The following is a 26,957-nucleotide window of genomic DNA, read 5'->3' as shown; positions in this document are numbered from 1 at the left end:
GTTGTGGCATGTGGGAGGCTGCCTCAGCATGGCCTGATGAGCAGTGCCATGCCTGCGCCCAGGATCCGAACCAGCGAAAACACTGGGCCGCCGAAGCGGAGTGCGCAAACTTAACCACTTGGCCACGGGGCCGGCCCCTATTAACACTTTTAGGGACTGACAAAAAGTTCTTTTATGATAAGCAAAAATGATGGAAAAAAAATCATTACTCAGGTCTTTAATAATTCTGCATATAATATAAATTTCCTAGATATGTTCGAATCCTATCCCATTTGTTTCTAAAACTGGGGTCATTGGAGAACACTAGGACTGAATGAAAAAGTCTACAAATGCTGAAAGAATTTCTAAATTCTTTATGTGGCAAGTCCTGCCCCTTTAGTAAACTTGAAAAAACATGGGTGCTGTGGGATACTGTTCAGATCTGGGGAATTTTCCTTTTTTGAGGGGTGGGGCAGGCAGTTCCTCAGGGAAAACAAGACAAATTGCATTACCTGTAAGAAACAGAGCAGAGGCGGCTTTGGGTCTTCCATTTACTACTGGAATGAGCCTGAGCAAGATAATAATCCTTTTGGCCTTAGCTCCTCCACTTTAGTAAGAGAGGATCACACTAGATTGTTTCTCAAAGCATGGTCTGCAAACTCTGGGGAGGGTCCCAACACTCTATTTTTGTATGAATATTAAGACGTCATTTGCCTTCTCCATGGCGTTCACCTTTACACATGCAGTGATGGGCAAAAGAGACAAAGGGCACACGTGCTCTGGCACCTTAGCCTGAATGAAGGCAGTGACAGCAGCTGCGTTCTTCACCACCACACTCACTCAGCAGAACAACGAAAAAGCAGTATAAAGTTTTAGTTTTATTCCACCTTGATCCTCACATGCCTTTTTAAGATTCTGTGTGATGAAAAGGCTCCCACTCATCGAGCACTTCTGCCGTATGACGGTTGCCCTGAGGAAAAGCACTTGTGCAGTCAACTGTTTGAGCTGTGGAGCGGAATTAGCTGCTTTTTTCATGGAATACCATTCTTACTTGAAAGAACATCTGACAGACATATGTTGAAAGAACATAGACTTGGGTATTTGGCAGACATTTTCTCAAAAGTGAACGAATGGAGCCTGTTATTATGAGAAAAAACATCTGACAGTAACTTGCCAGGGATAAAAATCATTCTTTCAAGCCGCAGTTAGAATTTGGGAAAACTCGAATCTGTCACCAGGAGCTTAAAGCTTCCCAGTGCTTAATGGTTTTTCAGATGAGACTGGTGGTTACATTAACAAATATGATTTTAAAAATAGTGTCTAAAATGACACTTACAGAAGATCTGCATAACTCAGTGAACTAATGTTTTCTCAATGCCCAATGCCTGATTTTACATGGATGGGTAAAAGACTCATTCAAGCGTAAGACAGACCAAAATGTAACAGGACACAAGAAGTACAGTGACATAATTTCAAATTCCACATTACAACTCTAAGAAGTTACCTGATTCATTTAAAGTCAGCTATAGTTATCTGACATGTTTTGGTATAGTAGCAAAGAAAAATATCCACAATTATCTGAAAAGACTATTAATATAGTCCCTCCTTTCCCAGCTACTGTAAAGCTGGATTTTCTTCAAATACTTCAACATAAACAATGTATCACAACACACTGAATGCAGGACCAGATATGAGACTCCAATTGTTTTCATGAAGCCAGACTTTAAAGATACTTGTAAAAAACGTTAAGTCAATGCCATTCTCACTGGGTTTTCTTTTGGAAAATAGAGCCAATTACATTAAATATGTTATTTATGTTAAGCTTTAATAAGCTTATTATTATTTTAAAATGAATTCACAAATATATATTTTTTCAGTTTATAATCTTGAATATGGCAAATATCAAATAGATATAACTGACATAAACAAATGTTCTTTAGAGTCCTCAATAATTTTTTTGGAGGAAATACCTTATTTTCTATATTAATTGTGTTAGACAAAATCTCCACAGAAACTTAAAATCCTATTTTAAGTTTAATAATGTGTTGAAACGTGGTAGGAGAGTTCAATGTTTAAAGAAATCATGTTGTAAATCCTTTATATTCATGAAGAATACTTTTGCCTGATGATTGCCTATCTTTTTTTTACTTGATCGAAGGTAAGTTTTTATTTTTTTAAATTGAGGTAACTTTGGTTTATAACATTATATAAATTTCACATGTACATCATTTATTTTGACTTCTGTATGGAGGGCACTGTGTTCACCACCAAAAGCTTACTTGCCATCCATCACCATACATATGTGTCTCTATATCCCTTTTGCCCTACCCTCATCCCCCTTTCCCTCTGGTAACCACTACTCTGTTCTCTTTGTCTATATGTTTATCTTCCGCATATGCGTGAAATCACGTAGTTTGTCTTTCTCTATGTGACTTATTTTGCTTAGCATAATACCTTCAAGGTCTATCCATGTTGTCACAAATGTCTGGATTTTATCCTTTTTTATGGCTGAGTAGTATTCCACTGCATATATATATCTTCTTTATCCATTCATCTCTTGATGGGCACTTAGGTTGTTTCCAAGTCGTGGCTATTGTGAATAATGCTGCAATAAACATAGGGGTACATAATCTTTTTGAATTAGTTTTTTCGTGTTCTTTGGATAAACACCCAGAAGTGGAATAGCTGGATCATATGCTAGTTCTACTTTTAATTTTTTGAGGAATCTACATTTTGTTTTCCATATGGCTGCACTAATTTACATTCCCACCAGTAGAATATGAGGGATCCCTGTTCTCCACATCTTTTCCTACACTTGTTATTTCTTGACTTTTCAATAATAGCCATTCTGATAGGCATGAGGTGATATCTCATTGTGGTTTTGATTTGCATTTCCCTAATACTTAGTGATGCTGAACATCTTTTCATGTACCTGTTGGCCGTCTGTGTATCCTCTTTGGAAAAATGTCTATTCAGATTCCCTTCACATTTTTTTATTGGGTTGTCTGTTTGTTTTTTTTTTGTTGAGTTCTAGGAGTTCTTTGTATATTTTAGATATTAACCCTTTACTAGATATATGATTTGCAACTATTGTCTCCCAATTGGTAAGCTGTCTTTTCATTTTGTTGATGTTTTCCTCTTCTGTGCAGAAGCTTTTTAGTTTGATGTAGTCCCATTTACTTATTTTTTCTTTCATTCCCCTTGCCTGAGGAGACATATTCAAAAAGATATTGCTAAGATGGATGTCCAAGAGTGTACTGCCTATGTTTTCTTCTAGGAGTTTCATGGTTTCAGGTCTTACATTCAAGTCTTTAATCCATTTTGAGTTAATTTTTGTGTATGGTGTAAGACAGTGGTCTACTTTCATTCTTTTTTTTTTGGTGAGGAAGACTGGCCCCGAGCAAACATCTGTTGCCAATCCTCCTCTTTTTGCTTGAGGGACATCGTCCTTGAGCTAACATCTATGCCAATCTTCCTCCACTTTTTACATGGGATGCTGCCACAGCATGGTTTGATGAGCGGTGTGTAGGTCCACACTTTGGATATGAACTCACAAACCCCAGGCCGCTGAAGCGTAGTACATGAGCTTCACCACTATGCCACTGGACCAGCCCCTACTTTCACTCTTTTGTATGTGCCTGTCCAGTTTTCCCAACATCATTTATTGAAAACACTTTCCTTTCCCCATTGTATGTTCTTGATTCCTTTATTGAAAATTAGCTGTCCCTAAACGTGTGGGTTCATTTCTGGGCTCTCAATTCTGTTCCATTGATCTGTGTGTCTGTTTTTCTGTCAGTACTATGCTGTTTCAATTGCTCTAGCTTTGCAGTATACTTTGAAATCAGGGAATGTGATACCTTGAGCTTTGTTCTTTCTTCTCAGGATGGCTTTGGATATTCAGGATCTTTCGTTGTTTCATATAAATTTTAGGATTCTTCTATTTCCATGAAAAATATTGGGATTTTGATAGGGATTGCATTAATCTGCAGATTGCTTTAGGTAATAGGGACATTTTAACTATGTTTATTCTTCCAATCCATGAGCATGGGATATCTTTCCATTTCGTTGCGTCGTCTTCGATTTCTTTCAACGTCTTATACCTTTCAGTGTACAGGTCTTTTACCTCCTTGATTAAAATTTATTCCTAAGTATTTTATTCCTTTTGTTGCAATTGTAAATGGGATTGTATTTTTGATTTCTCTTTCTCCTAGTTTGTTGTTAGTGTATAGAAACATAACTAATTTTTGTATGTTGATTTTGTACCCTGCCACTTTACTGTGCTTGTTTATTATTTGTAATAGTTTTTTGGTAGATTCTTTAGGTTTTTCTACATATAAAATCATGTCATCTACGAATAGTGACAGTTCTACTTCTTCCTTTTCAATTTGGATATGTTTTATTTCTTTTTCTTGTCTAGGACTTCCAAAACTATGTTGAATAAGAGTGGCAAGAGTGGGCATCCTTGTCTTGTTCCTGTTCTTAGAGGGATAGCTTTCAATTTTTCATCATTGAGTATGATGTTAGCTGTGGGTTTGTTGTATATGGCCTTATTATGTTGAATTACTTTCCTTCCATACACAGTTTATCATAAATGGATGCTGAATCTTGTCAAATGGTGTCTCTGCATCTATTGAGGTGATCATGTAATTTTTATTCTTCATTTTGTTAATGTGGTGTATCAAGTTGATTGATTTGTGGATGGTGAACCATCCCTGTATCCCTGGAATAATCCCACTTGATCGTGGTGTATGATCCTTTTAATGTACTGTTATATTCAATTTGCTAAGATTTTGTTGAGGATTTTTGCATCTATGTTCTTCAGCGATGTTGGCCTGTAATTTTCTTTTTTTCTGTTATCCTTGTCTGATTTTGGTATCAAGGTAATGCTGGCCTCATAAAATGAGTTAGGAAGCATCTCCTCCTCTTCAAAGTTTTGGAAGAGTTTCTGAAGGATAGGTATTAAATCTTTGAATGTTTGGTAGGATTCACTGGGGAAGCTGACTGGTCCTGGACTTCAGTATTTTGGGAGGTTTTTGATTTTGTTTCCATCTCCTTACTAGTGATCAGTCTATTCAGATTCTCTATTTCTTCCAGATTCAGTTTTGAGAGATTGTATTATTCTAACAATTATCCATTCCACTTATCCATTCTAGGTTACTCAATTTGTTGGCATGTAGCTTTTCATAGTATTCTCTTATAATCCTTTGTATTTCTGTGGTACCCATTATAATTTCTCTTTTGTTTCTGATTTTATTTGAGGCTTCTCTCTTTTTTTCTTAGTGAGTCTAGCTAAAGGTTGTCAATTTTGCCTATCTTTTCAAACAACAGCTCTTAGTTTCATTGATCTTTCCTATTGTCTTTTTAGTCTCTATTTCCTTTATTTCTGCTCTGATTTTTATTGTTTCCTTCCTTCTACTGACTTTGGGCTTCATTTGTTCTTTTTTTCTAGTTCCTTTAGGTGTAATGTTAGATTGTTTATTTGAGACTTTTCTTATTTCTTGAGGTAGGCCTATATTGCTATAAACTTTACTTTTAGTACTACTTTTGCTGCATTTCATAGACTTTGGTATATTGCGTTTTCCTTCTCATTTGTCTCCATGTATTTTTTTATTTCTCTTTTGATTTCTTCACTGATCCAATACTTCTTCAGTAGCATATTCTTTAGTGATTTTTCCATCTTTCTTCTTCACAAAAATTTGTGATTTTTCCAGCTTTCTTCTTGTAGTTGATTTCTAGTTTCATAACATTGTGTTTGGAAAAGATGCTTGATATGATTTCAATCTTCTTAAATGTATTGAGACTTGTTTTGCTTCCCAACATAAGGTCTATCTTTGAGAATGTTCCATGTGCACTTGAGAAGAATGTGTATTCTGCTGCTTTTGGATGGAATCTTCTATATATATCTATTAAGTCCAACTGGTCTAATGTTTCATTTAAGGCCAAAGTTTCTTTGTTGACTTTGTCTATCCACTGATGTAAGTGGAGTATTAAAGTCTTCTATTGTTATTGTGTTGCTGTCAATTTCTCCCTTTAGATTTGTTAATAATTGCTTTATATACTTTGGTGCTGCTATGCTAGATACATATATATTAGTAAATCCTATGTCTTCTTGATGGATTGTCCCCTTTATCATTAAATATGGTCCATCTTTGTCTTTTCTTACCTTTTTAGGCTTGAAGTCTATTTTGTCTGAAATAAGTATGGCTATACCCACTTTCTTTTGGTTGCCATTTGCTTGGAAAGTCTTCTATCCCTTCACTTTGAGCCTATGTTTGTTTTTAGAGCTGAGACGGGTCTCCTGGAGGCAGCATATTGTTGGGTCTTGTTTTTTAATTCATCTAGCCATTCTGTGTCTCTTGATTGGTGAATTCTATTCATTTACATTTAGGGTGATTACTGATATATAACGACAGTACTGCCATTTTATCTTTTATTTTCTGGCTCTATATTTCTTGATCTATATTTTTATTGTTTCTTTTTCCTTATGTTCCTGTCTGACATTTCAGTTTGGTGGTTTTCTGTGATGTGTTTCTCAGTTTCCTCCTTTTTTATGTTTTGTAACTCTGTTCTGAGTTTTTCTTTTGTGGTTACCATCAGGTTTGTATAAAAGGTCTCATAGATGAGATAGTTCTTTTTCTGCTGATAGCAGCTTATCTTCATTTGCATATGCAGGTTCTGTCCTTTTACTCTTCCTCTTCCATGTCTTTTTTGTCACAAATTATCCCTTTTTGTGAGTTTGTTATCACATTGAACTGGTTATGGTTTTTAATACTTCCTTTCCCTTTAACCCTTATTGTTATAATTAAATATTTACTAACCTATTCTGATATAGAGCTTCAATTTTCTGATTCTGTATGTCTCTTTATCACCTTGCTTAAAACTTTGTACACCTTTGCCTTTTCATTCCAGGTATAAGAGCTCTTTTCAACATTTCTCATAAGACAGGTCTAGAGGCAATAAACTGCAGCAGCTTTTGTTTGTCCAGGAAAGCCTTTATTCCTCCTTTATATTGGAAAGATAACTTTCCTAGATTAAGTATTCTTGGCTGACAATTTTTATCCTTTAATATTTTGAACATATCATTCCACTCTCTACTGGCCTGTAGAGTTTCTGCTGAGAAATCTGCTGATAGCCTAATGGGGGTTCCCTGGTAGGTTAATGTTATTTTTACCCTGGCTGCTTTAATATTCTTCTTTTAATCATTGACCTTTGGGAGTTTTAATATAATGTGTCTTGGAGAGGTCTTTTTGCATTGAGATAATTAGGTGTTCTATTAGCTTCATGTCTTGTACATCCAGTTCCTTCCCCAGGTTTGGGAAGTTCTCAGCTATTATTTCTTTAAATAAGCTTTCTGCTCCCTTCTCCCTCTCTTTGTCTTCTGGGATACCCATTATCCTTTTGTTGCTTCTTCTAATGGAGTCAAATATTTCTTGTAGAATTTTTTCATTTTTTAAAAATCTTAATTCTGTCTCCCACCTGAATCGTTTTTAGATTTCTATCTTTGAGCTTGCTAATTCTCTCTTCCATATGGTCTGCTCTATTTCCAATGCTTTCTACCATTTTCTTCATTTCATTTATTGCGTTCTTCATCTCTAGAATTTCTGTTTGCTTCTTTTCAAGAGTTTCAATCTCTTTGACGAAGTACTCCTTCTGTTCACTAATTTTATTCCTGAGCTTGTTGGACTGTCTTTATGAGTTTTCTTGTAGCTCATTGAGTTTCTTCATGACAGCTATTTTGAATCCTCTATCAGATTGCAATGTTCCATGACTTCAAGTTTGGTTTCTGGAGATCTGTCATTTTCTTTTTGTGATACCATGTTACCATAATTTTTCATGGTACTTGATGAGTTGTTGACCTCTGCCAGCACATTTGTAGTAGTGAACTACAAATTTTTTATTTAGGTAAGCCTTTGTTTATTTTGATTCTGAGCTACTTCTGGTTGTATATGAGAGCCAGTGATTTCCACCCTCCACTGCCTCTGCTAGAGGTGTCATCAGTGCCCTCCGTTGTGCAGCTTGTGCCTCTGAGGTTGCTTACACCTTGTTGCTGCTGGTGTCGCCGCAGTCATTGCTTTTGGCACTGGGGTCAGCAGGCTGGGGAGGGCCTCTGCTGTTTCTGGGGTCACCTGGATCGTGGGTTTCCCCACCATGAGAAGGGGTGGGAGATGGTGAGATGGGAACTGGCGTCATGGGCACCAAATCTGGTGTTGGTGGGTTCATAGGTGATGCTATCATTTGGGGGGGAGCTGCTGCTACCAGGCTCTCTGCAGCTTTGGGTGCTACTCTGGCCAGGGGGCTGATGCTTCTGTTGCTGCTCCTGTTGCTGCTCTTGGGTTTTTTGGGGGTGCTGGAACCACGGCTGTTGGGGGTGCTGGGTTCACAGGTTTTGCCACCACTGCTGCTGGACAGGCTGGCAGTGCAGGTGCTGCCAGCACTGCCATGGAGTTGTCCCTGGGTCACAGGCACTACTGTGGTTCCTGAAGCCTCCAGTTGTAGATGCCACAGTGGTTCCTGGAAGCTCTGGTCTCAGGCACTGCTGCCACTGCTGAGATACCAGGGTCTTGGATGCAGACCCCGTTGCCAGGAGGGCCAGGGTTGCAGGTCCACTGCTGCTGCTGGAGGAGGGGGAGGGGGCTGGGTTGCAGATGCTGTAGTGGTTCATGATGCCTCCAGGTATGTGTGCTTCTTCAGTTCCTGAGGCCTCCATTCACAGGCATTGCTATGGTCCCTAAAGCCTCTGTTCATGGGCGCCACCACAGTTCCTGGAGCCTCCGGTCTTGGGGGCCACTGCCACAGCTCCCCTAGTTCCATTGCCTTCATGAGGTCCAGTCCACCCACCCTCAGATGTATCGATGTATGGATCTGTCAGGTGTTCTGCTGTGCTGTATAGAGGATCCTATCTTGGTCTACAGATGTCCTACTGGTTGTAATGGAGAGGAGAGAGACAAAAGGAGCAACTCATGCTGCCATGATGCTGTCACCGGTAGTGTCCTCAATAATTCTTAAGATTGTAGAGGGGTCATGAACCTAAAAAGTTTGAGAACTGTTGAACCAGATGAAATCTAAGGTCCCAGCTCTTTTGAGATTCTAAGATTTTTTTGTTGTTTAAAACAAATCTGGAAATGTCTTGCTTTTGGTTGATAAGTTTTTGTTTCCTTCACCTTTGTTTCCCATGAGAATATAATATGACAGATCCACAGGACAGAGTTTCCAAAATAAAGTATTTAAAGGCAGTTTATCTTAATGAAAATATCAATTATAATTAAAATATCACTAGTTGGAAATGTTAGAATACAGCTTACGTATAATAAAATCCTTGACAAAAATCTTAAAAATATTTAAGAAATATCATCATAAGATTCTCTTGGTAGTATACAGTCTTTTTTCAAAATAAAGCACTGTTTTTAAAGACCCTCCTTTCAACAAAATGCATTCAAAATCATTTTTAATTACCTTGTTAAAACCAAAATAATCATAAGCTGCTGTTTCTAGTGTAAGATGAATGTTGGAATTTCTATAAATGTTTTTAGGATTTTGGTGCCAATTAGTTTAAAGACAAGAACAATACGCTTACTCTATTAAAAGCATTACTGGATTTATGGATTTCTATTCCTATTAGTATTAGATCTTTATAAACAAAAAATGCTTAGCCTATATTTTTGGCTTGTGTAATATCTTAAATACTCCTGTCAAACTTCTTTGCTTTTATCCCTGCTCAACTCATCACACAAACCATCTGCATAAATAAAGATGTAAGCATCTGCTATATGGCAAATGGTCTCAGGGGCAGATGTTTTCATCCTTGTGTTCATGTCACTGGGGCTGGATACATTATTTGAACAGATGTACACAATCTGAAAGTGTTGTGTCCCACAGTGAAATGCCTCCAACTGCTTTCTATCAAAGTTCCTAAATGCTATTTGCACCTGCATTTATGTTAATGATATAAAGGCAGCACGGGTTCTGACAAAGTGAGATGTGATGCTATGAAATATATTTACATGGTTAATTGGAGTTTCTGAGAAACTGCTGCCAAATGGTCACACTGACATTGATATGTGCCCGAGAAGATTATATGATTAGTAGCCTGCTTTTTAAGCAGTGGAAATATGGCTATTTCAAACAACAAGAATACTCATAATCTGATTTTACTAATAAGAATATTCCAAACTCTAGTAGTTTATCTCAAAATAGGAAAATGACTTCCAGTATAAGGTCTACCTAAAAAGTTTTAGGCCACCCAGGTCATTTTCATTTTGTTCTACACATAAATTTCTATAGATACGTGCATGTTTTCCATTTGTACTTCTGTCAACAGCATAACGCACTAATATTCCACAGTGGTATTTTGTAGAGGTTATTACATTGGAAAGTTCCAATTTCCAACATTAAGGAGTTAACCAAAACCAGCTTGAAAATGTCAATTTGTACTTGGTCTGCAACATAAAATGGTACCCAAAGTCCAAGAACAGTATTTACACACTAGTTACGATCAAAATGTTTCCATATGAATGTCACATATTTGGAAACATAATATTTTGGTAATGCATAGGGAATGTTTTTTTTCTCCCAATAATGAGGTCACAAAGCCATGTTAACCACTAAAATGCAAAGTATCAAATTACAGTGGTTCTCCTTGCTACTGTGCATTCAATGTGAGGGTTGAAGAGCTAAAGAATTTGCAATAGCAGTTGTCTTTGCAGCTTACTGAGCTAAGAACTTGTGGTCACTTTTAAATAATAGACTACTTTATTAACTTGACACTGATAATATCAACTTTTTATAAAGTTATTATATCTGAGTTAAATGTTACCCCAAATAAGTTTTATTCTGCAAATTATTCTGAGATTTATATTGTGCTTTAAAAGAGTTTACAAGGTGTATTCATCAGTTAATCCTCATTATTCACAGATTCTGTATTTGTGAATTCACCTGCTTGCTAAAATTTACTTGTAATCCCCAAATCGATACTGGTGGCACTTTCGTGGTCATTTTTGGACATGCACAGGCAAAAAATCTGAGTCACTCGATGTGCATTTCTCAGCAGTGGCCAATGCTCTGCCTTGTTTCAGCTCTTCTACTATAAATAAGTGTCCTTTTTGTGGTCTATTTAGTGCCACATTTTTTGCATTTTTTTCCTTTTTGTTGCTGATTTCACCATTTAAAGTAGCCTTCAAGTATAGTGCTGACATGCTATCCCGTGTTCCTAAGCATAAGAAGACTATGATGTGCCTTATGGAAAAATATGTGTTCGACAAGCTCTGTTCAGGCTTGAGTTATAATGCTGTGTCTGTCGGGTTCAGTATTAAGGAATCGACAATATATATTAAATGAGGTGTCTTTAAACAGAAACACATATAAAGCTGGGTTCTGCATTGATAGTTGATGAAAATGTTGTGTTGTGATCAGAGGCTCACAGGAGCCTAACCGTGTATTTGCCCTAGAAGCGATGGGTCAGTGTTAGCTAATTCAGTGTTCACGGTGACTTTATAGGATGTAACTACTGTGAATGACAAGAATCGACTGTACTTATCTCATTTGACTATTTCAGGGCAAGAATAATTATCCCCATTTGAAAGAGAGAGGGACTGAGGCTCACTGATTTAGCCAAGATCACAGAGCCTAAAAAGAAGGGCAGAAGAATAACCAGTGCTCAAGCGTCCAGCTCTTAGCTTTGTGTTCTTTCATGGGACTGAGAGGAGAGTGGAGGAAACCAAGGGGGAGGACGAGAAGAGAAAATAGGAAAGGAGCTCAACAAACAGCTTGAATACCACGTTTGAAAGAGTGAAACTGTAGTTTGATAACAAGAGAAGCCATTTTTAGGTTAAATCCTCATAAAAAGTAAACTCCTGCTTGGACAGGCAGCCCGGCTTTATTAACTGAAGCTGAGCTGTAGGAGAGCAGAGCTTAGTTTGGTTTTCCCTTTTTCTCCTTTGCTCCTTGCTCACTGCCTCTCCAAAGACAATAAACATTTGTTAAATGAACACATACACCTGAGAACTCCAGCTTGGTGTTTCAGTAAAAAGCAAAGATTAAAATGTTTTCACAGCAACTAAGTAATATGATGTTTTTAAAAAAACATTTGAGAGTTTAAAGCATTTTCAACAAAATTTTATATGCATTTGAAAAACCACTACCAAAGACAGAAAATTCATCAGGAAGTTTATAAAGAACCTAACTGATACTCGGAGTGTAAATAAGTAAGATCATTTTTCTAAACTTTAAAAAAATATGAATATTAACTAGAAACCCCAAGTGTTCCTTATCTGAGTTCTAAAATGCTATATTCACTAATACCAAAACATTTATGTCTGAAAGATGTAAGTATATATTTTTACGTCTATAAGAAATGAGAATATATTTTTAGGCTGTGCCATAATTATTTTAAAAACATTTTATTGAATCAGAAAATCCAGGTTTTTTCTTTTTACAGATCCAACTCTGAATTCACATGATAGACAGTAATGGCCATGGCTTCACACTTAAATAATGTACAGGTTTAGAGAACTAGTAGGAGCTGTGCAGCGCATACTCACTAACTGCCATGGTTCCAAAGGGGTCACTCAGACCCACTGGGTCTTGCCTCAAAGCCTCTGCTGTCTTCTCACCCTCATTTATTATTAGTCTCATTGAATAAAAATAGCACTCACAATTTGAAAACTATGTTTAAACAATACCAATCAATACCAATATTAGAACGGAGCTGAGAAAAGTGTCAGAAGACTTGTATAGGAAGACCTTCGACTTGCAGCACACTTGCCGAGGAAACGGCACAACTGCATGGTGCACGGCTCGAGAACTCTGAACGCCTCCAGGAAAACACAGCCTCCCTGCACTTGAACGAAAACTCTTTCTTGAGCAATGAACTGGGACTTATCTTAACCAATTGTGTGGGGACTTAAAGTTCATCCTGCCCTTTTCAAGGTGCAAACTTCAATCCTTAATTGGCATCAACCACAGTGAACTTCTTTCTGGCACAAAAAAACATAAATTGTTCCTGTCAGAGAACTATTTGGCAAAATTGCTCACTTGTGTGTTTCCTTATCTGGCAGGTATATAAATTCACTTGCATTTCCAATCACTGTATCAGTTTTGTCTTTCCTTCAACAAATTTCAAGTGGAAGTTACAACAACTGTAGTTTACCTTATGATGTTGTTTTCATGCCTTTTTTTCAAAAACATGGTTTATCACTTGCTACAATTTGCTATTTTCCAACACAAAATATCCGTTCTTATATTTCTATTAGCTTATCATTTGGAAAACAACAAACAAAAAAATAAAGTTATGGGAAAACCATAAATCCCCAAATCCTGAATGCATGAGAAGATAGAAAATTGTACCAAAATAAGTCTAATGAAGTTCTGGAGATTCTAAATGTAATACTTTCACACAGACAGGAATAATGACAATACTAAATTATAATGAAAAGCTTTTAATATAGTACAAATTATCCTCAGAGTGATATTACAATATTAAATCTCTTCATCCAAAATTAGAAAACATTTAAATAGAAGGCACTAGAATTTCTAATTAGTTTCCTCTAGTTCTTTCCTAGCTTTAAACTCACATCTTGTGCTGAGCAAATGTCATCTCCTCTCTGTTGTGTTTCCTGACCAGCCTCAGAACTTCTGGCCTAACTAACTGTCCCGTCATCAGGTTCTCAAAGTACGTCCTACTCAATCCTAGCACAGAATTTATCATGCTTTATTCTAGTTAATTGCATATGTCTGTTGTTCTAATAGGACTTTGTTTCATAAAAGCACAAGCTCTGTCTGATTTACTTTTGGATCATTTATAGCATCCGACACAGTTCCTAGTAAGTATTACCTTGGTGATCATTAAATCTGCTTCTACCACATGAAATTTTGTTAAGAGATCATATGTTACGCAGAAGATTTTCCCTAAGCCTCGCATCTCTGCTGGTGATGTTCTACCTGAATTTCATACACAAATGTGTATAATACGTGTGTACGTGTTTACAAGTCTGAAATTCAAAAGTACCATAATTTATAGACAGCCATCAATGGTTTGTTAAATAAATCACGCACCATTTAATTAACAAATGGTATACACCCAGGAAACTTCTCACAAATGATTATGTTTGATGACAGAAATATAAACAGAATCATAATTAACAAATGGTATACACCCAGCAAACTTCTCACAAATGCTTATGTTTGATGACAGAAATATAAACAGAATCATAATTAACAAATCTGGTATTCTTCTTTGTTAAAATATATTAGTAGTAATCCAGGACATGCACAAAGCATTTGAATGGGTAAATGAGTAAATTAATAAAAAGTAGGCAACTCTTAGACCTCATATGTACCATGCTATTTTTCCTTACTGATGCAATTTCCCATGATATAAATTTAATTTCTGCCTACTTTGGTTTAAAATAGCTTTAAGTATTCATATATGTAATTAAGCTTAATATGTTTGATCAGATAGGAAAAAGGGAAATCATCTAAAAATAGATTAAAAACACTCTCTATAAATTTACGATGTGACACAATGGACAAATAGCGAATTTGGATTTTGATAGATGTGGGTTCCAATCCTGGCTCACTTAACTGGTTGGTGATCTTGGTAAAAGTACCTAATCTCCCTGAAGCTTTAAAATAAAGATGATATGGAACTTATCGTGAGGATTAAATAAAACAAAGCATGCAATGTTGTAGACAGAGTGACTATCACCCAGGAGGCACTTGATTGAGTTCTTTTAGCTATTATATCGCTTTCTCTGTCAAATTCCAGGTTTGGGCCTTAAGCATCTTTGGTCCCAGAAAAGACTGATGAGAAATTTACCAGAGGTATGAAATTTGTAGCTAGGCTTGAAGGCACCTTATTTTCTGGCCAAGTCAAGAGAGGTAACTAGGCTTATGTAACAGCCCAGAAATGTAGACACAAAAACAACACAAAGTAAACCTTGGTCACAAGCAAAGGAGGCAAGAGATGTGAGTGGTGACATGCTTTCCATCCCTCCATCAGCCAGAAACCAAGCGGCTCACTGCTCAGTCACTCGCACACACTCATACCCTTTTAGAGCTGGAAAAGAATGTCTAGAAATCCTGGGTTTATTATCAGGGAAACCGAGGCTTAGGGGCAAAATAACTTGTCTGAGCTTCCATAGCTGGCTGGAGGCAGATCTAGGAAAGGAGCCCAGCTTTTCCAACATTTGGTCCAATACTCTTTCTTCTAAGCAGTCATGCCTGTCCTTGCTTGCTCAGACGAACAAGGTGATACCAGCCAGGACAATGAATTTCCAAACTCTTGATCAGCTACCTACTGTACAAATCTTCCAAAGGATACACACCAGAAAACACTCACAGGAAATGTACACTTTTTCCTTCTAATTAGGGTTTGCTCTCCTCCCTCTCATTCCCATCTCCTTTCTTGCCCCAGCATTCGGGGCCGAATCTTGTGCAAGTCTCAAGGACTCTTACTCTCCCTTTGGCCCAAGGTCTGGATGAGAACCAAGCCAAGGAATGTGACCAGTGTTCACTTCCCATGGGTCCCTCTGATCATGCTTGGCTTTCTAAGACCAGTAGGTATCCCAAGCAGGAGGCAGCCATGCTCATTGTACCACCTTCACAGATGGAGAGAGCCCAGCTATTAAAAACAACCATTAAGAGCAACAGCAACTATCACCTTATAAACACTTACTACACAATTAGCAATATGCTGGGTGATTTAGATATATTATCTCCTTTAATCTCCACGTAACCTATAGGGTAGGACTTACTATCTTTATTTTATAGATTTATAGATAAGAACGCTGAGATCAAGTGACTTACCTAAGGTTATGCAATTCAGTGGTAGAGTTGAGTTTCTAACCCAGAGTTCTTACCAGTTACGATACTACCTCTCTTTTCTGTAGAGAGGAGAAAGAGTGTTTGCTCCAGTTAAACGTTCTTTATAGCAAATTCCCTCCATTCACTAAGTTACATCCTCCACTGAGGCAGCCCCATTTTACATCATTAAAGACATGATTTTCTCACACACACATCAAAACTTCCTTCTGTGCAGAAGAGAAGATGTAAGAGCAAGGGAAACACTTGAAATTCCTCCTAAACAGAGTTTGTTCTTTAGTGAGGAAGAGTTTAATTATTTTTTATTCAGAAGGGACTCTATCTCTACCTGTAAACTGCTTTTCTGAAAGTTCAGGGAGCTCCAATTAAAAAAATCATGATTTTCTTTCAATAAATCATACAGGGGGAAATGGTTTTCTTTAGGTTTCTTTTTAAATGGGTATGGGAAGAAACAGGTCAAATAAATACATAAGAAAATATGCATTTGCAATATCCTTTCTCTGTCTACATGTGTGTTGTATGTGCGTGTGTGTGTGCATGAATATGTATCCATACACATATTCTTCTCACTAAGACACACGTGTCATTCTGCGTCACTAAATCCAGTACTCCGTAGTTGCTCTTGATCTATCAGCGGCAGCAAAGCCAGCGACTGTGCTGGCTCTGGAAGTTCCGTGTGGAACGAGACAGCCCTGCTCTTAAGGAGCTCTCAGTAACAGAGACATGTCCTTATAACCCAGGAGCCATACATATTCAAGTAATTTACCAAAGGAAATCAACTTTCATATATAATTAGAATTTCTGTTCTTAGTTCCAAGAAATAAGTCACCCTATTGTTAGAAGATAGGGTCATAAAATTAACAATTAATTTATAACACACACATTACCATTTTCCTCAGCATGGCTTATCTTACCTTGATCTTTTGGTGAAACTGATAAAGAATTCTGCATTCTGATGTATTTCACTTGAATAGAACTTCCCTAAAAATAACCAAGCACAAATAATAATTAGAACATAATTGAGATGCCATGTTAATACATACAAAAAATATAAATTATAAGCTTTTTAAACAGTCTATTAATAACTATACCTTGTTTTATTGCACTTTGCAGATATTGTATTTTTACAAATTGAAGGTTTGTGGCAACTCTGCATCGAGCGAGTTTACTGGCACCATTTTTCTAACAGCATTTGCTCACTTCAACTTTCTGTGTCACATTTTGGTAATTCTCAAAATATTTCAAAATTTTTCATTATTATTATATTTGTTACTGCGATCTGTGATCACTGATCTCTGATGTTACTATTGTAATTGTTTCGGGGCTCCATGAACTGCACCCATATAAGATAGGGAACTTAATCGATAAATGTTGTGTGTTCTGACAGCTCCACTAACCAGCCGTCCGCCCATCTCTCTCCATCTCCTCAAGCCTCCCTATTCCCTGAGACACAACAATATTGAAATTAGGCCAATTAATAACCTTACAATGGCCTCTAAATGTTCAAGTGAAAGGAACAGTCGCATGTCTCTTACTTTAAATCAAAAGTTAGAGATGATTAAGCTTAGTGACGAAGGCATGCCAAAAGCTAGGCCTCTTACACCAGTTAGCCAAGCTGTGAATGCAAAGGAAAAGTTCTTGAAGGAAATTAAAAGTGAACTCCAGTGTACACACAAATGATAAAAAAGCAAAATCACCTTACTGCTGATACAGAGAAAGTTTTAGTGGTCTGAATAGAAGATCAAACCAACTACATCATTCCCTTAAGCCAAAGCCTAATCCAGAGAAAGGCCCTAACTCTCTTCAATTCTATGGAGGCTGAGAGAGGTGAGGAAGCTACAGAAGAAAAGGTTGAAGCTAGTAGAGGTTCGTTCATGAGGTTTAAGGAAAGATGCCATCTTCATAACACAAAAGTACAAGATGAAGCAGCAAGTGCTGATGCAGAAGCTGCAGCAGGTTGTCCAGAAGATCTAGCCAGGATAATTAATGAAGGGGGCTACACTGAACAACAGATTTTCAATGGAGATGAAACAGCCTTCTATTGGAAGAAGATGCCATCTAGGACTTGCATAGCTAGAGAGGAGAAGTCAATGCCTGCCTTCAAGGCTTCAAAGCACAGGCTGACTCTCTTGTTAAGGGCTAATGCAGCTGGTGACTTTAAGTTGAAGTCAGTGCTCATTCACTATTCTGAAAATCCTAGGGCCCTTAAGATTTGTGCTAAATATGCTCTGCCTGTGCTCTATAAATGCAACAACAAAGCCTGGATGACAGCACATCTGTTTACAACATGGTTTACTGAATATTTTAAGCCCACTGTTGAGACTTGTTCAGAAAAAAAGATTCCTTTCAAAATACTACCTGGTCACCCCAGAGCTCTGATGGAGATGTACAAGATTGATGTTGTTTTCATTCTGCTAATGCAACATCCATTCTGCAGCCCATGGATCAAGGAGTAATTTCAACTTTCAAGTCTTATGATTTAAGAAACACATTTCGTAAGGCTACAGCTGCCATAGATACTGATTCCTCTGATGGGTCTGGGCAAAGTCAACTGAAAATCGTCTGGAAAGGATTCACCATTCTAGATGCCAGTAAGAACACTTGTCATTCACGGGAAGAGGTCAATATCAATAACAGAAGTTTGGAAGAATTAACAGAAGAAGTTTGGAATAATTAACAGAAGTTTGGAAGAAGTTGATTCCAACCCTCATGGGTGACTTCGAGAGGTTCGAGACTTCAGTGGAGGAAGTAACTGCAGATGTGGTGGAAACAGCAAGAGAACTAGAACAAGAAGTGCAGCCTGAAGATGTGACTGAATTGCTGCAACGTATGATAAACTTCAACAGTTGAGGAGTTGCTTCTTATGGATAAGCAATGAAAAAGTGATTTCTTGAGATAGAATCTACTCCGGGTGAAGACACTGTGAAGACTGCTGAAATGAGAACAAAGGATTTAGAATATCACATAAACTTAGTTGATAAAGCAGCAGCAGGATTTGAGAGGATTTTGACTCCAATTCTGAAAGAAGTTCTACTGTGGGTAAAATGCTATTAAACAGCATCGCATGCTACAGAGAAATCATTCATGAAAGGAAGAGTCAACCAATGCAGCTAACTTCATTATTGTCTTATTTTAAGAAATTGCCACAGCCACCCCAACCTTCAGCAACCACCACCCTGATCAGTCATCAGTCAGCAGCCATCACATTAAGGCAAGACCCTCCACTAGCAAAAAGTTTATGACTCGCTGAAGGCTCAGATGATGGTTATTATTTTTTAGCAATAAAGTATTTTTAAATTAAGATATGCACATTGTTTTTTTAGACATAATGCTATTGCACACTTAACAGACTACAGTATAATGTAAACATAACTTTTCCATACACTGGGAAAGCAAAAAATTCGTGTGACTTGCTTTATTTTGATATTCACTTTATTGTGGTGGTCTAGAACTGAACCCACAATATCTCCAAGGTATGCCTATAATAAGAAACGAAATGAACTATTAAGAAACTGATGTTTTTATCTTCTTCTCATTTTTATACAGATAGGATTTTACTGAACGTATTGGTGTGGGCTTGGAGAGGAAAGCAATGGCACATTGAGAGATGGGTATTATCTGCATCTCTGCCCTCATGGAGTCAGGGAAATGTGCAAGCAGGCTAGGTTAAGGTTCTCTAAAAATGCTCTGCCTGATAATTTTGTTTCACATACTCTGTTTAAGAAGAAATAACTAAAATGTTTAACAATAGGGTAAAGGTCATATAATTGCAATATAATCCTTTGATGAAATATAATTCAGTCTTTAAAATGCAATTAGGAAGACTATGTAGCAACACAGAAAATGTTGATGATATAATGCATTGGATGAATATACTAAATGACATACACACTGGAATTACAACTATATAAAAAACAAAGGCACAGAAAATGCACGGCAGACAATAAGCTCATACATATATTGGCATTGTGTTTGGTCATGGAATTACAGGTGTTTTCCCCTACATTTTAGCTATTTTCCAAACTGTCTATAATATGAGGTTCCATATTAATAAACTATTTGAATATAAAAATAAGACAATTAGATTTATTGAAAAAATATAGGTAAATATTTTTATTAGCTTTCAAACTACAAGTGTTCCTAAGCATGACACCAAAGACAGAAGCCATCAAGGTAAAGACTGATGAATTTTTCCAATTAAAATTTTAAATGTTTTTTAAATAGAAAGTTAGGCAAAATTAAAAGGCACAACTTTTGCTTCCAGCCTACACTGAGTAATAAGAGACCAGATTTGCCCTCTTGCCTGAAATAACCAGTTTAGACTGTTAAAAGACTGTACTTGCCAATTTGAGGATCCAATTCTCTATGAAATTGCCTAAAAGCAAGTATAGTAAAAAAAAAAAAAAAAAAAAAACATAGATAAAGTATAGGAAACAATATTTCAAAACACTAGACATCAGGTCACAAGGAAATCTTTGAGAGACAGGAAACAAATGAGATGAGCCCTATGACTATGTTGTAGGAAGGGAGAACCCTAGTGGAGATTCACAGAGTAATGGAGAACAGAGAGCTAGAGAGAGAGAGAGAAATGAAGTATTCCCCATCAAGTATTCATTGTGTCTTGATCAGCACATCCAAGTAAGGAAACTACCCGAGGCCAGGGAAAGATCCAAGATGCTCAACACTCACAGAAGGACAGGAATACCGCCTGTTTCTGCCAGCCAGACTGAAAATTCACAGGAAATTGGGTAGTACAAAGAAGGGTCTTGCCTTAGCCATCAAGGGGAAAAATTAGTCCTAGACTGAGCATTTCTCTGGTTTCAAGATCTAAGGGATCGAACTGTTTCCAAGTGTCTTAACCGTGTATCAGAACAAAGCTCAAGAATATTTATAGAAATACAAAAATATCCATCACCCAACAAAGCAAATTCATAAGGCCTGACATCTAATAAAAAATCATCAAGCATACAAAGAAGCAGGAAAACATGAGCCATAAAGTAGAAAATAATTAAAAGTGACCCTGAACTGACACACATGTTAGAATTAGCAGACAAGGACATTAAGTCTACAATTGCATTTCACATGTTCAAAAAGTCAAGCATAGAGAGGAAAGATATAAAAAAAGACCCAAATAAAATTTCCATAAATGAAAACTATAATATATAAGATGAAAATAATCTTGATGGGATTAACAGCAGACATGTCAGAAGAAAATATTAGCAAACTTGAAGGTGTAGTAATAGAGATTATCCAAAATGAAACTCAGGAAGAACAGATTTTAAAAAATGAACAGATCATCAATGAACTATAGGACAACTTCAAGCAGGCTAATATATCAGTAATTGGAGAGAAGAGAGATGGAAGGACAGAAAAATTATTTTAAGAAATAATGCCAGAAAATTTTCCAAATTTGTGTAAAGCTATAAACACACATCCAAAAATCTCAAAAAACCTGAAGCACAATAAACATAAAAACTACACCAAAGCACATCATGACCAAATTGCTCAAAACTAGTGAAAAAAAGAACATTTTAAAGGCTGACAGAGGAAAAGACACATTACATATAGAGGAACAATGATAAGCATGACAGCAAATTTGTTGGAAACAACGCAACTGAGAAGACAGTGGAAAAACATCTTTAAAGTACTGGAAGAAAAAAATCTAGAATTTAGAATTCTATGGCCAGAGGAAGTATCTTTCAAAAATAAAGAAGAAACAAAGACATTTTTGTACATACAAAAGCTTGAGGAATTCATCACAAGCCCACTCACACTATAAGAAACACTAAGTAACGTTTTTTAGGCAGAAGGAACATGATACCAGATTAGAATATGGATCTACATACAGGAAAAAAGAATACCAGAAACGGGAACTACATGGTAACTATATAAGCCTTTTTTCTTAATATTTAAATCTCTTTAAAATATAACTAACTTAAATAAAAAAAAATGCAGTGTGGGGTTTATAACATATATAACAAAAAAATGTATGATAACAATAGGACAAAAGTTGAGAGGGGAGAAATGGAAGTACATTATCCTAAGGTTCTTATACTATTGGTGAAGTAGTATAATATCACTGGAAGGTAGATTATGATAAGTTAAACATGTATATTATACACCCAAAAGCAACAACTAAAACCACAAAGCAAAGAATTTTAGCTAATAAGGCAACAAAAAAAATGGAATCATAAAATACTACTTTTCAAGGGAAAATGAAAAATGAGAACAAAAAATGGATGGGACAAATAGCAAATGATAGATTAAATCTTAAATCATATCAATAATCATATTAAATATAAATTATCTAAATATCCCAATTAAAAGGTACAGATAGATTGGATAAAAAGCAAGACCCAACTATATGTTGGCTATAAGGAAGGCACTTTAAATATAAAGACATAAATAAGTTACAAAATAGTAAAAGCATGGAAAAAGATATATCATCACATAGCACTAGTCAAATGAAAGGTGGAGTGGTTATATTATTGTTAGGAAAAGTAGATTCTAGAGCAAAGAATATTACCAGGCATAAAGGAGGTGATTTCATAATTATAAAAAGGTCAATTCATCAAGAGGCTATCACGATCTTAAACATTTATACGTCCCTAATAACTGAGCTTCAAGATACATGAAGCAAGAACTTATAGAAGTGCAAGGAGAAACAGACAATAACTAATAATCAATAATCCATAAAAGAAGCAGACAGAAAATCACTAAAGATATTGGAGATTTGAACAACACTATAAACCAACGAGACCTATTGACATTTATAGAACATCCCACCTAACACAACAGAATATGCACCGTTTTCAAGTGAACATAAAATATTTATCAAGACAGATCATATTCTAGGCCATAAAACAGGTCTCAATACACTTAAGAGAATTCAAGGCATATAATGTATGTTCCCTGGACCACAATGGAATAAAAGTAGAAACCAAAAGAATACAAATATTACCTGGAAAAGTCTCCAAATACTGTTTAACTAAATCAAACACTTATAACATATGGGTCAAAGAAGAAATTAAAAAGAAAATTAGAAAGTGTTTTGAACTGAATGAAATGCAAACACAACATAACAACATTTGTGTGATTCCATTAAAGCAATACATTGGGTAAAATTTAAAGCACTAAGCATCTATATTAGAAAAGAAGATAGGTCTCAAACAAACAACCTCAATTTCTACCTTAAAAACTAGAAAAAGTAAATTTAACCCAAAGTAAGCAAAAGAAAGAAAATAAGAGGTCACAGAGGAAATATATGAAATGGTTAACAGAAAAATAGATAAAAATCAATTAAATCAAAAGCAGATTTTTTGAGACTATCAATAAAATTGATAAACTTTTAGCTCAATTGTTGAGGAGAAAGAAGACACAAATGGTCAATTTCAGGAATGAGAGAGAGGTGACATCACTACAGATACAATCGCTATTAAAAAGATGATAAGGGATAATTACAAACAACATTTTGGCAATAAATTTGATAATTTAAGTAAAATGGACAATTTCCCTGAAAGATACAAACTATCAAAGTTGACTCAAGAAGATAGCCCTTTATTTCCAAAGAAACTGAATTTTTAGTTAAAAATGTTCTCTCAAAGAAAACTCCAGGCCCAGATGGCTTCTTTGGTGAATTCCACTGAATATTTAAGGAAGAAATAAGATGAAATGTACAGTCATGCACTGCATAATGACTTTTCTATCAAGGATGGACTGCATATACAACGGTGGTCCCATAAGAATAGCACCATATAGCCTGGGTGTGTAGTAGGCCATACCTTCTAGGTTTGTGTAAGTCACTCTATGATGTTCACACAATGATGAAATCACATAACACATTTCTCAGATTATATCTTTGTTGTAAGCGATGCATGACTGTATACAAATTTTTACAGAAAACTGAAAAAGAGAGAATTCTAACTATCTAATTCTACGAGGCCAACATTATGCAGAAATCAAAACCAGACAAAAAATCATTAGAAGAAAAGAAACCTCTAGAGCAATATCCCTCATAACATAAATGCAAAAACTATAAGTAAAATTTTAGCAAATCAAATGCAACAAGAGAACACATCCTGACCATGTAGAGTTATCCCAGGAAAACACACTTGGCTTAACGTTCAATTCATTATAATTCACCATATTAATAAACTAAAAAAAGAAAAACTACGTATCATCTCAACAGATGTAGAAAACACACTTGACAAAATCCAACACGCATTCCTGATAAAAAAATAAAATTAAAAGAATAAAACTTTTAGAAAACTAAGAATAGAAGGGAACTTCCTCAACCTGGTAGAGGTTCTCATCTGTGAGAAATCTACAGCTAACACTGTGATAAACAGTGAAAGACTGAATGATTTCCCTTTACGTTTACAAACAAGAGAGGGATATCCACTCTCACCATTTCTGTTCACTATCGTATTGGAAGATCTAGTCAGTTCAATAAAGCAAAAACGAATAAAATCCATCTAGATTGGGAAACAAGATATGAAACTGTCTATATCGACAGATGGCGTGACTGTCCACACAGAAAATTCAATGGAATCTACAAAAAGGCTCCTCAAATTAACAAACGAGTTCAATAAAGTTGCAGAATACAAGATCAATGTACAAAAATCAATTATATTTCCTATGCTAGTAACAATCAGAAATTAAAATAAATCAGAAATTTAAATTTAAAATGCCATTTGTAACAGCATCAAAAATATTAAGTAATTAAGGGTAAATGTGATAAAAGATGTAAAAGAATTACACACTGAAAACTACAACCTTGCCTCCTGACTAACCCTTGGAACTTCCCCCTGTGGCCCTGAATGCATGCATGCCCCTCCTCTTGGGAACTGTAAGTAATAAATTCTTTTTTCAAAGGCAGTCTGTGTCTGTAACATTATCATATCTGATTAAAACAAATCCCAGACAAATTTCAAGAAAATACAGAACATTAACATCATCTCAAAAAGTTCCCTCATTACCTCAAAAAGTTCTCTGTGCTCTTTTATGGTCAATCCCCACCCCAATCCCTGGCCCTAGGCAATTACTGATGCTTTCTGTAATATAAACTAATTTTGCCTGTTCTAGAACTTCATATCATTTCACGTAAATCAAACGGTATGTATTCTTTTCTTGTGTGTATCATTAGATCATTCCTTTCTATTGCTGAATGATATTCCATCCTATAACCATAATACAATTTGTTTATCCATTCACCCATTGATGAGCATTTGAATTGTTGCCAGTTTTTGGCTCTCATGAATAAAACTGTTACAAATATTTGTGTCCAAGTGTTTGTGCAGATAAACACGTTCCTATCTCTTGGGTAAAAGGCTAGGAGTGAAACTGCTGGGTGATATATTAAGCGTGTTTAACTTTATAAGCAATTGTCTGTTTTCCAAAGTAGTCATACCATATATCATTGATTTTAGAAAACCATCTCTTCTAAGCAATGATGGAATTCATATTTCCAAGATCTTTACATAAATAAGAGGACCTAAACACCTTAACACTCAATACTGTCAAAATAATAAAAGCTTATAGTACATCAATTCTGACTAATAGTAGTATTTATCATTTGCTTAACTGTAATAAACACTTATTCCCATCTCAATCTGTCATATTTAAGAAACAAATAATAAAATTCTTAAATTGGAACTAAAGGATTACAAAAGTTGAAAGATAATCTACAGAATAAATTTTGATCCACTTAGAAAATTCTTAACTGCTTGCATTAATATTTGTATTAATATAATGTATTAATATTTGGCGATCTTCCTTTCCTAAATGGTTGTATACAGCTAATGAGTTCAATAAAAAAGCACTTCTTTAATTCAGATAGCTCTGAACGTCAGCCACTGACAGTAAAATTCTTCACAGAGTCTTCCTAGTGACTAGCTTAAGACCCTCCAAGGCAACTTCTTTTCTAGGTAGAGTCGGGGAAACTTTGGGAGTAATCCTATTTCCTCTAATTTTTTAGACCTGTTGTTAAGGTGGTCTCATCAAATGCTCACTACTGTTCCCCAAATGAAAAACCCTAAAAGACTAGACTGACTCAATTTTTAGGATTATGTTTCTGCCTAATTTCAAGTACACAAGAGTTAAAATGTTATGGAAGGATCAGTGAATTGAGTGGGGAGGTAGATGGTTTGACTGAAACATCTTACTTCTTACCTTGGACAAGTCATTTAATCTTTTCCTCCATTTCCCCAAACTAGAAAAGGAGAGATGATAACACTTAACCCATTTGGCTGAAGAAAAGATTAAAACTAGATGCTATGCGTTGAAAATACTTTGTAAAAAAAACTGTTCAAAAAAGCAGGATATTACATATGTTAATAAAGTTCTCCAGGATCGTTTCAAAAGAAAATAGTAACTACTATCTTTGGCATTTCCAAGAAAAAAAAAAGGGAATATACTAGGATATATTTAGAAATACAAACATTATTTCCAACTGTAAGATGTAATCAGTTATCCTCATAAAATGCTTGCACATACAGATTACTTGTGTTGTTAACATGTTACGCATACGGCTGGACTAGGCAGGTTACAGTGTTTGGGAGGGCATTTTTCTACCTCAGTAAAAATCTATGCAGGAAAGTATGTTCTCGCTTTAGACACTCATTTCTTTTCTCTTTACAGGTTTTCTGTAAAATTTCTTTCAACTCCTGTGCCTCTAATTACAACTCTATATTTCTAGTTCCCAGGTTCCAAGGTGAAATGTTCTCTGCTTACATTTCTCCAGTTGGCTACCTGCAAACTAAATGAAGCTCCTGCCTCCTCTGAAGTATTTTTCAAAGCTCTCACCTCCACTCCATCCCCATTACTGCCTTAGGTCAGGGCTTGCTGGTATCACAACAGCCTCTTAAACTGTCTTCCTGCCTCCCGTCTTGCCTCTTTCCAATCTATTCTCTATGATGCAGCCAGAACAATCTTTCCCTTTTTTTCAATTAAAAATTTTAACTTGTTTCTGATTTATTGAGGTATAAGTGACAAATAAAATTGTACATTTAAAGTGTACAATGTGATGATTTGACATATGTAAACTTTAAGAAATGATTACCACAATCAGGTTAATTAATATATCCATCAGCTCACATAGTTGCCCTTTTGTGTGTGTGGTAAGAACAGTTACGTTGTGGTGAGAACAGTTAAGGTCTACCCTC

General features: G+C 36.0%; 1 protein-coding gene across 4 annotated transcripts in view; it reads right to left on the bottom strand.

Moving 5' to 3' along the window:
* The window catches only part of ZNF438 (zinc finger protein 438), a 185,180-nt gene that overhangs the window by 17,666 nt on the left and 140,557 nt on the right, over positions 1-26,957 (bottom strand). For 2 of the 4 annotated variants that reach the window (XM_046679420.1, XM_046679419.1), the window contains one exon: positions 16,710-16,776. In XM_046679420.1, coding sequence (XP_046535376.1) covers positions 16,710-16,746 — 37 coding nt within the window. In that variant the 5' untranslated portion in view covers positions 16,747-16,776. Of the gene's footprint in view, positions 1-15,780; positions 15,816-16,709; positions 16,777-25,965; positions 25,993-26,957 lie in introns of those variants that run through there. The other 2 variants (XM_046679421.1, XM_046679423.1) reach the window with 2 other exon arrangements.

Source organism: Equus quagga, chromosome 12 (genome assembly GCF_021613505.1).
Source record: "Equus quagga isolate Etosha38 chromosome 12, UCLA_HA_Equagga_1.0, whole genome shotgun sequence".
NCBI lineage: Eukaryota > Metazoa > Chordata > Mammalia > Perissodactyla > Equidae > Equus > Equus quagga.
Note: the sequence above shows the minus strand (reverse complement) of the source record. Positions and strands in the feature narration are given on the sequence as shown.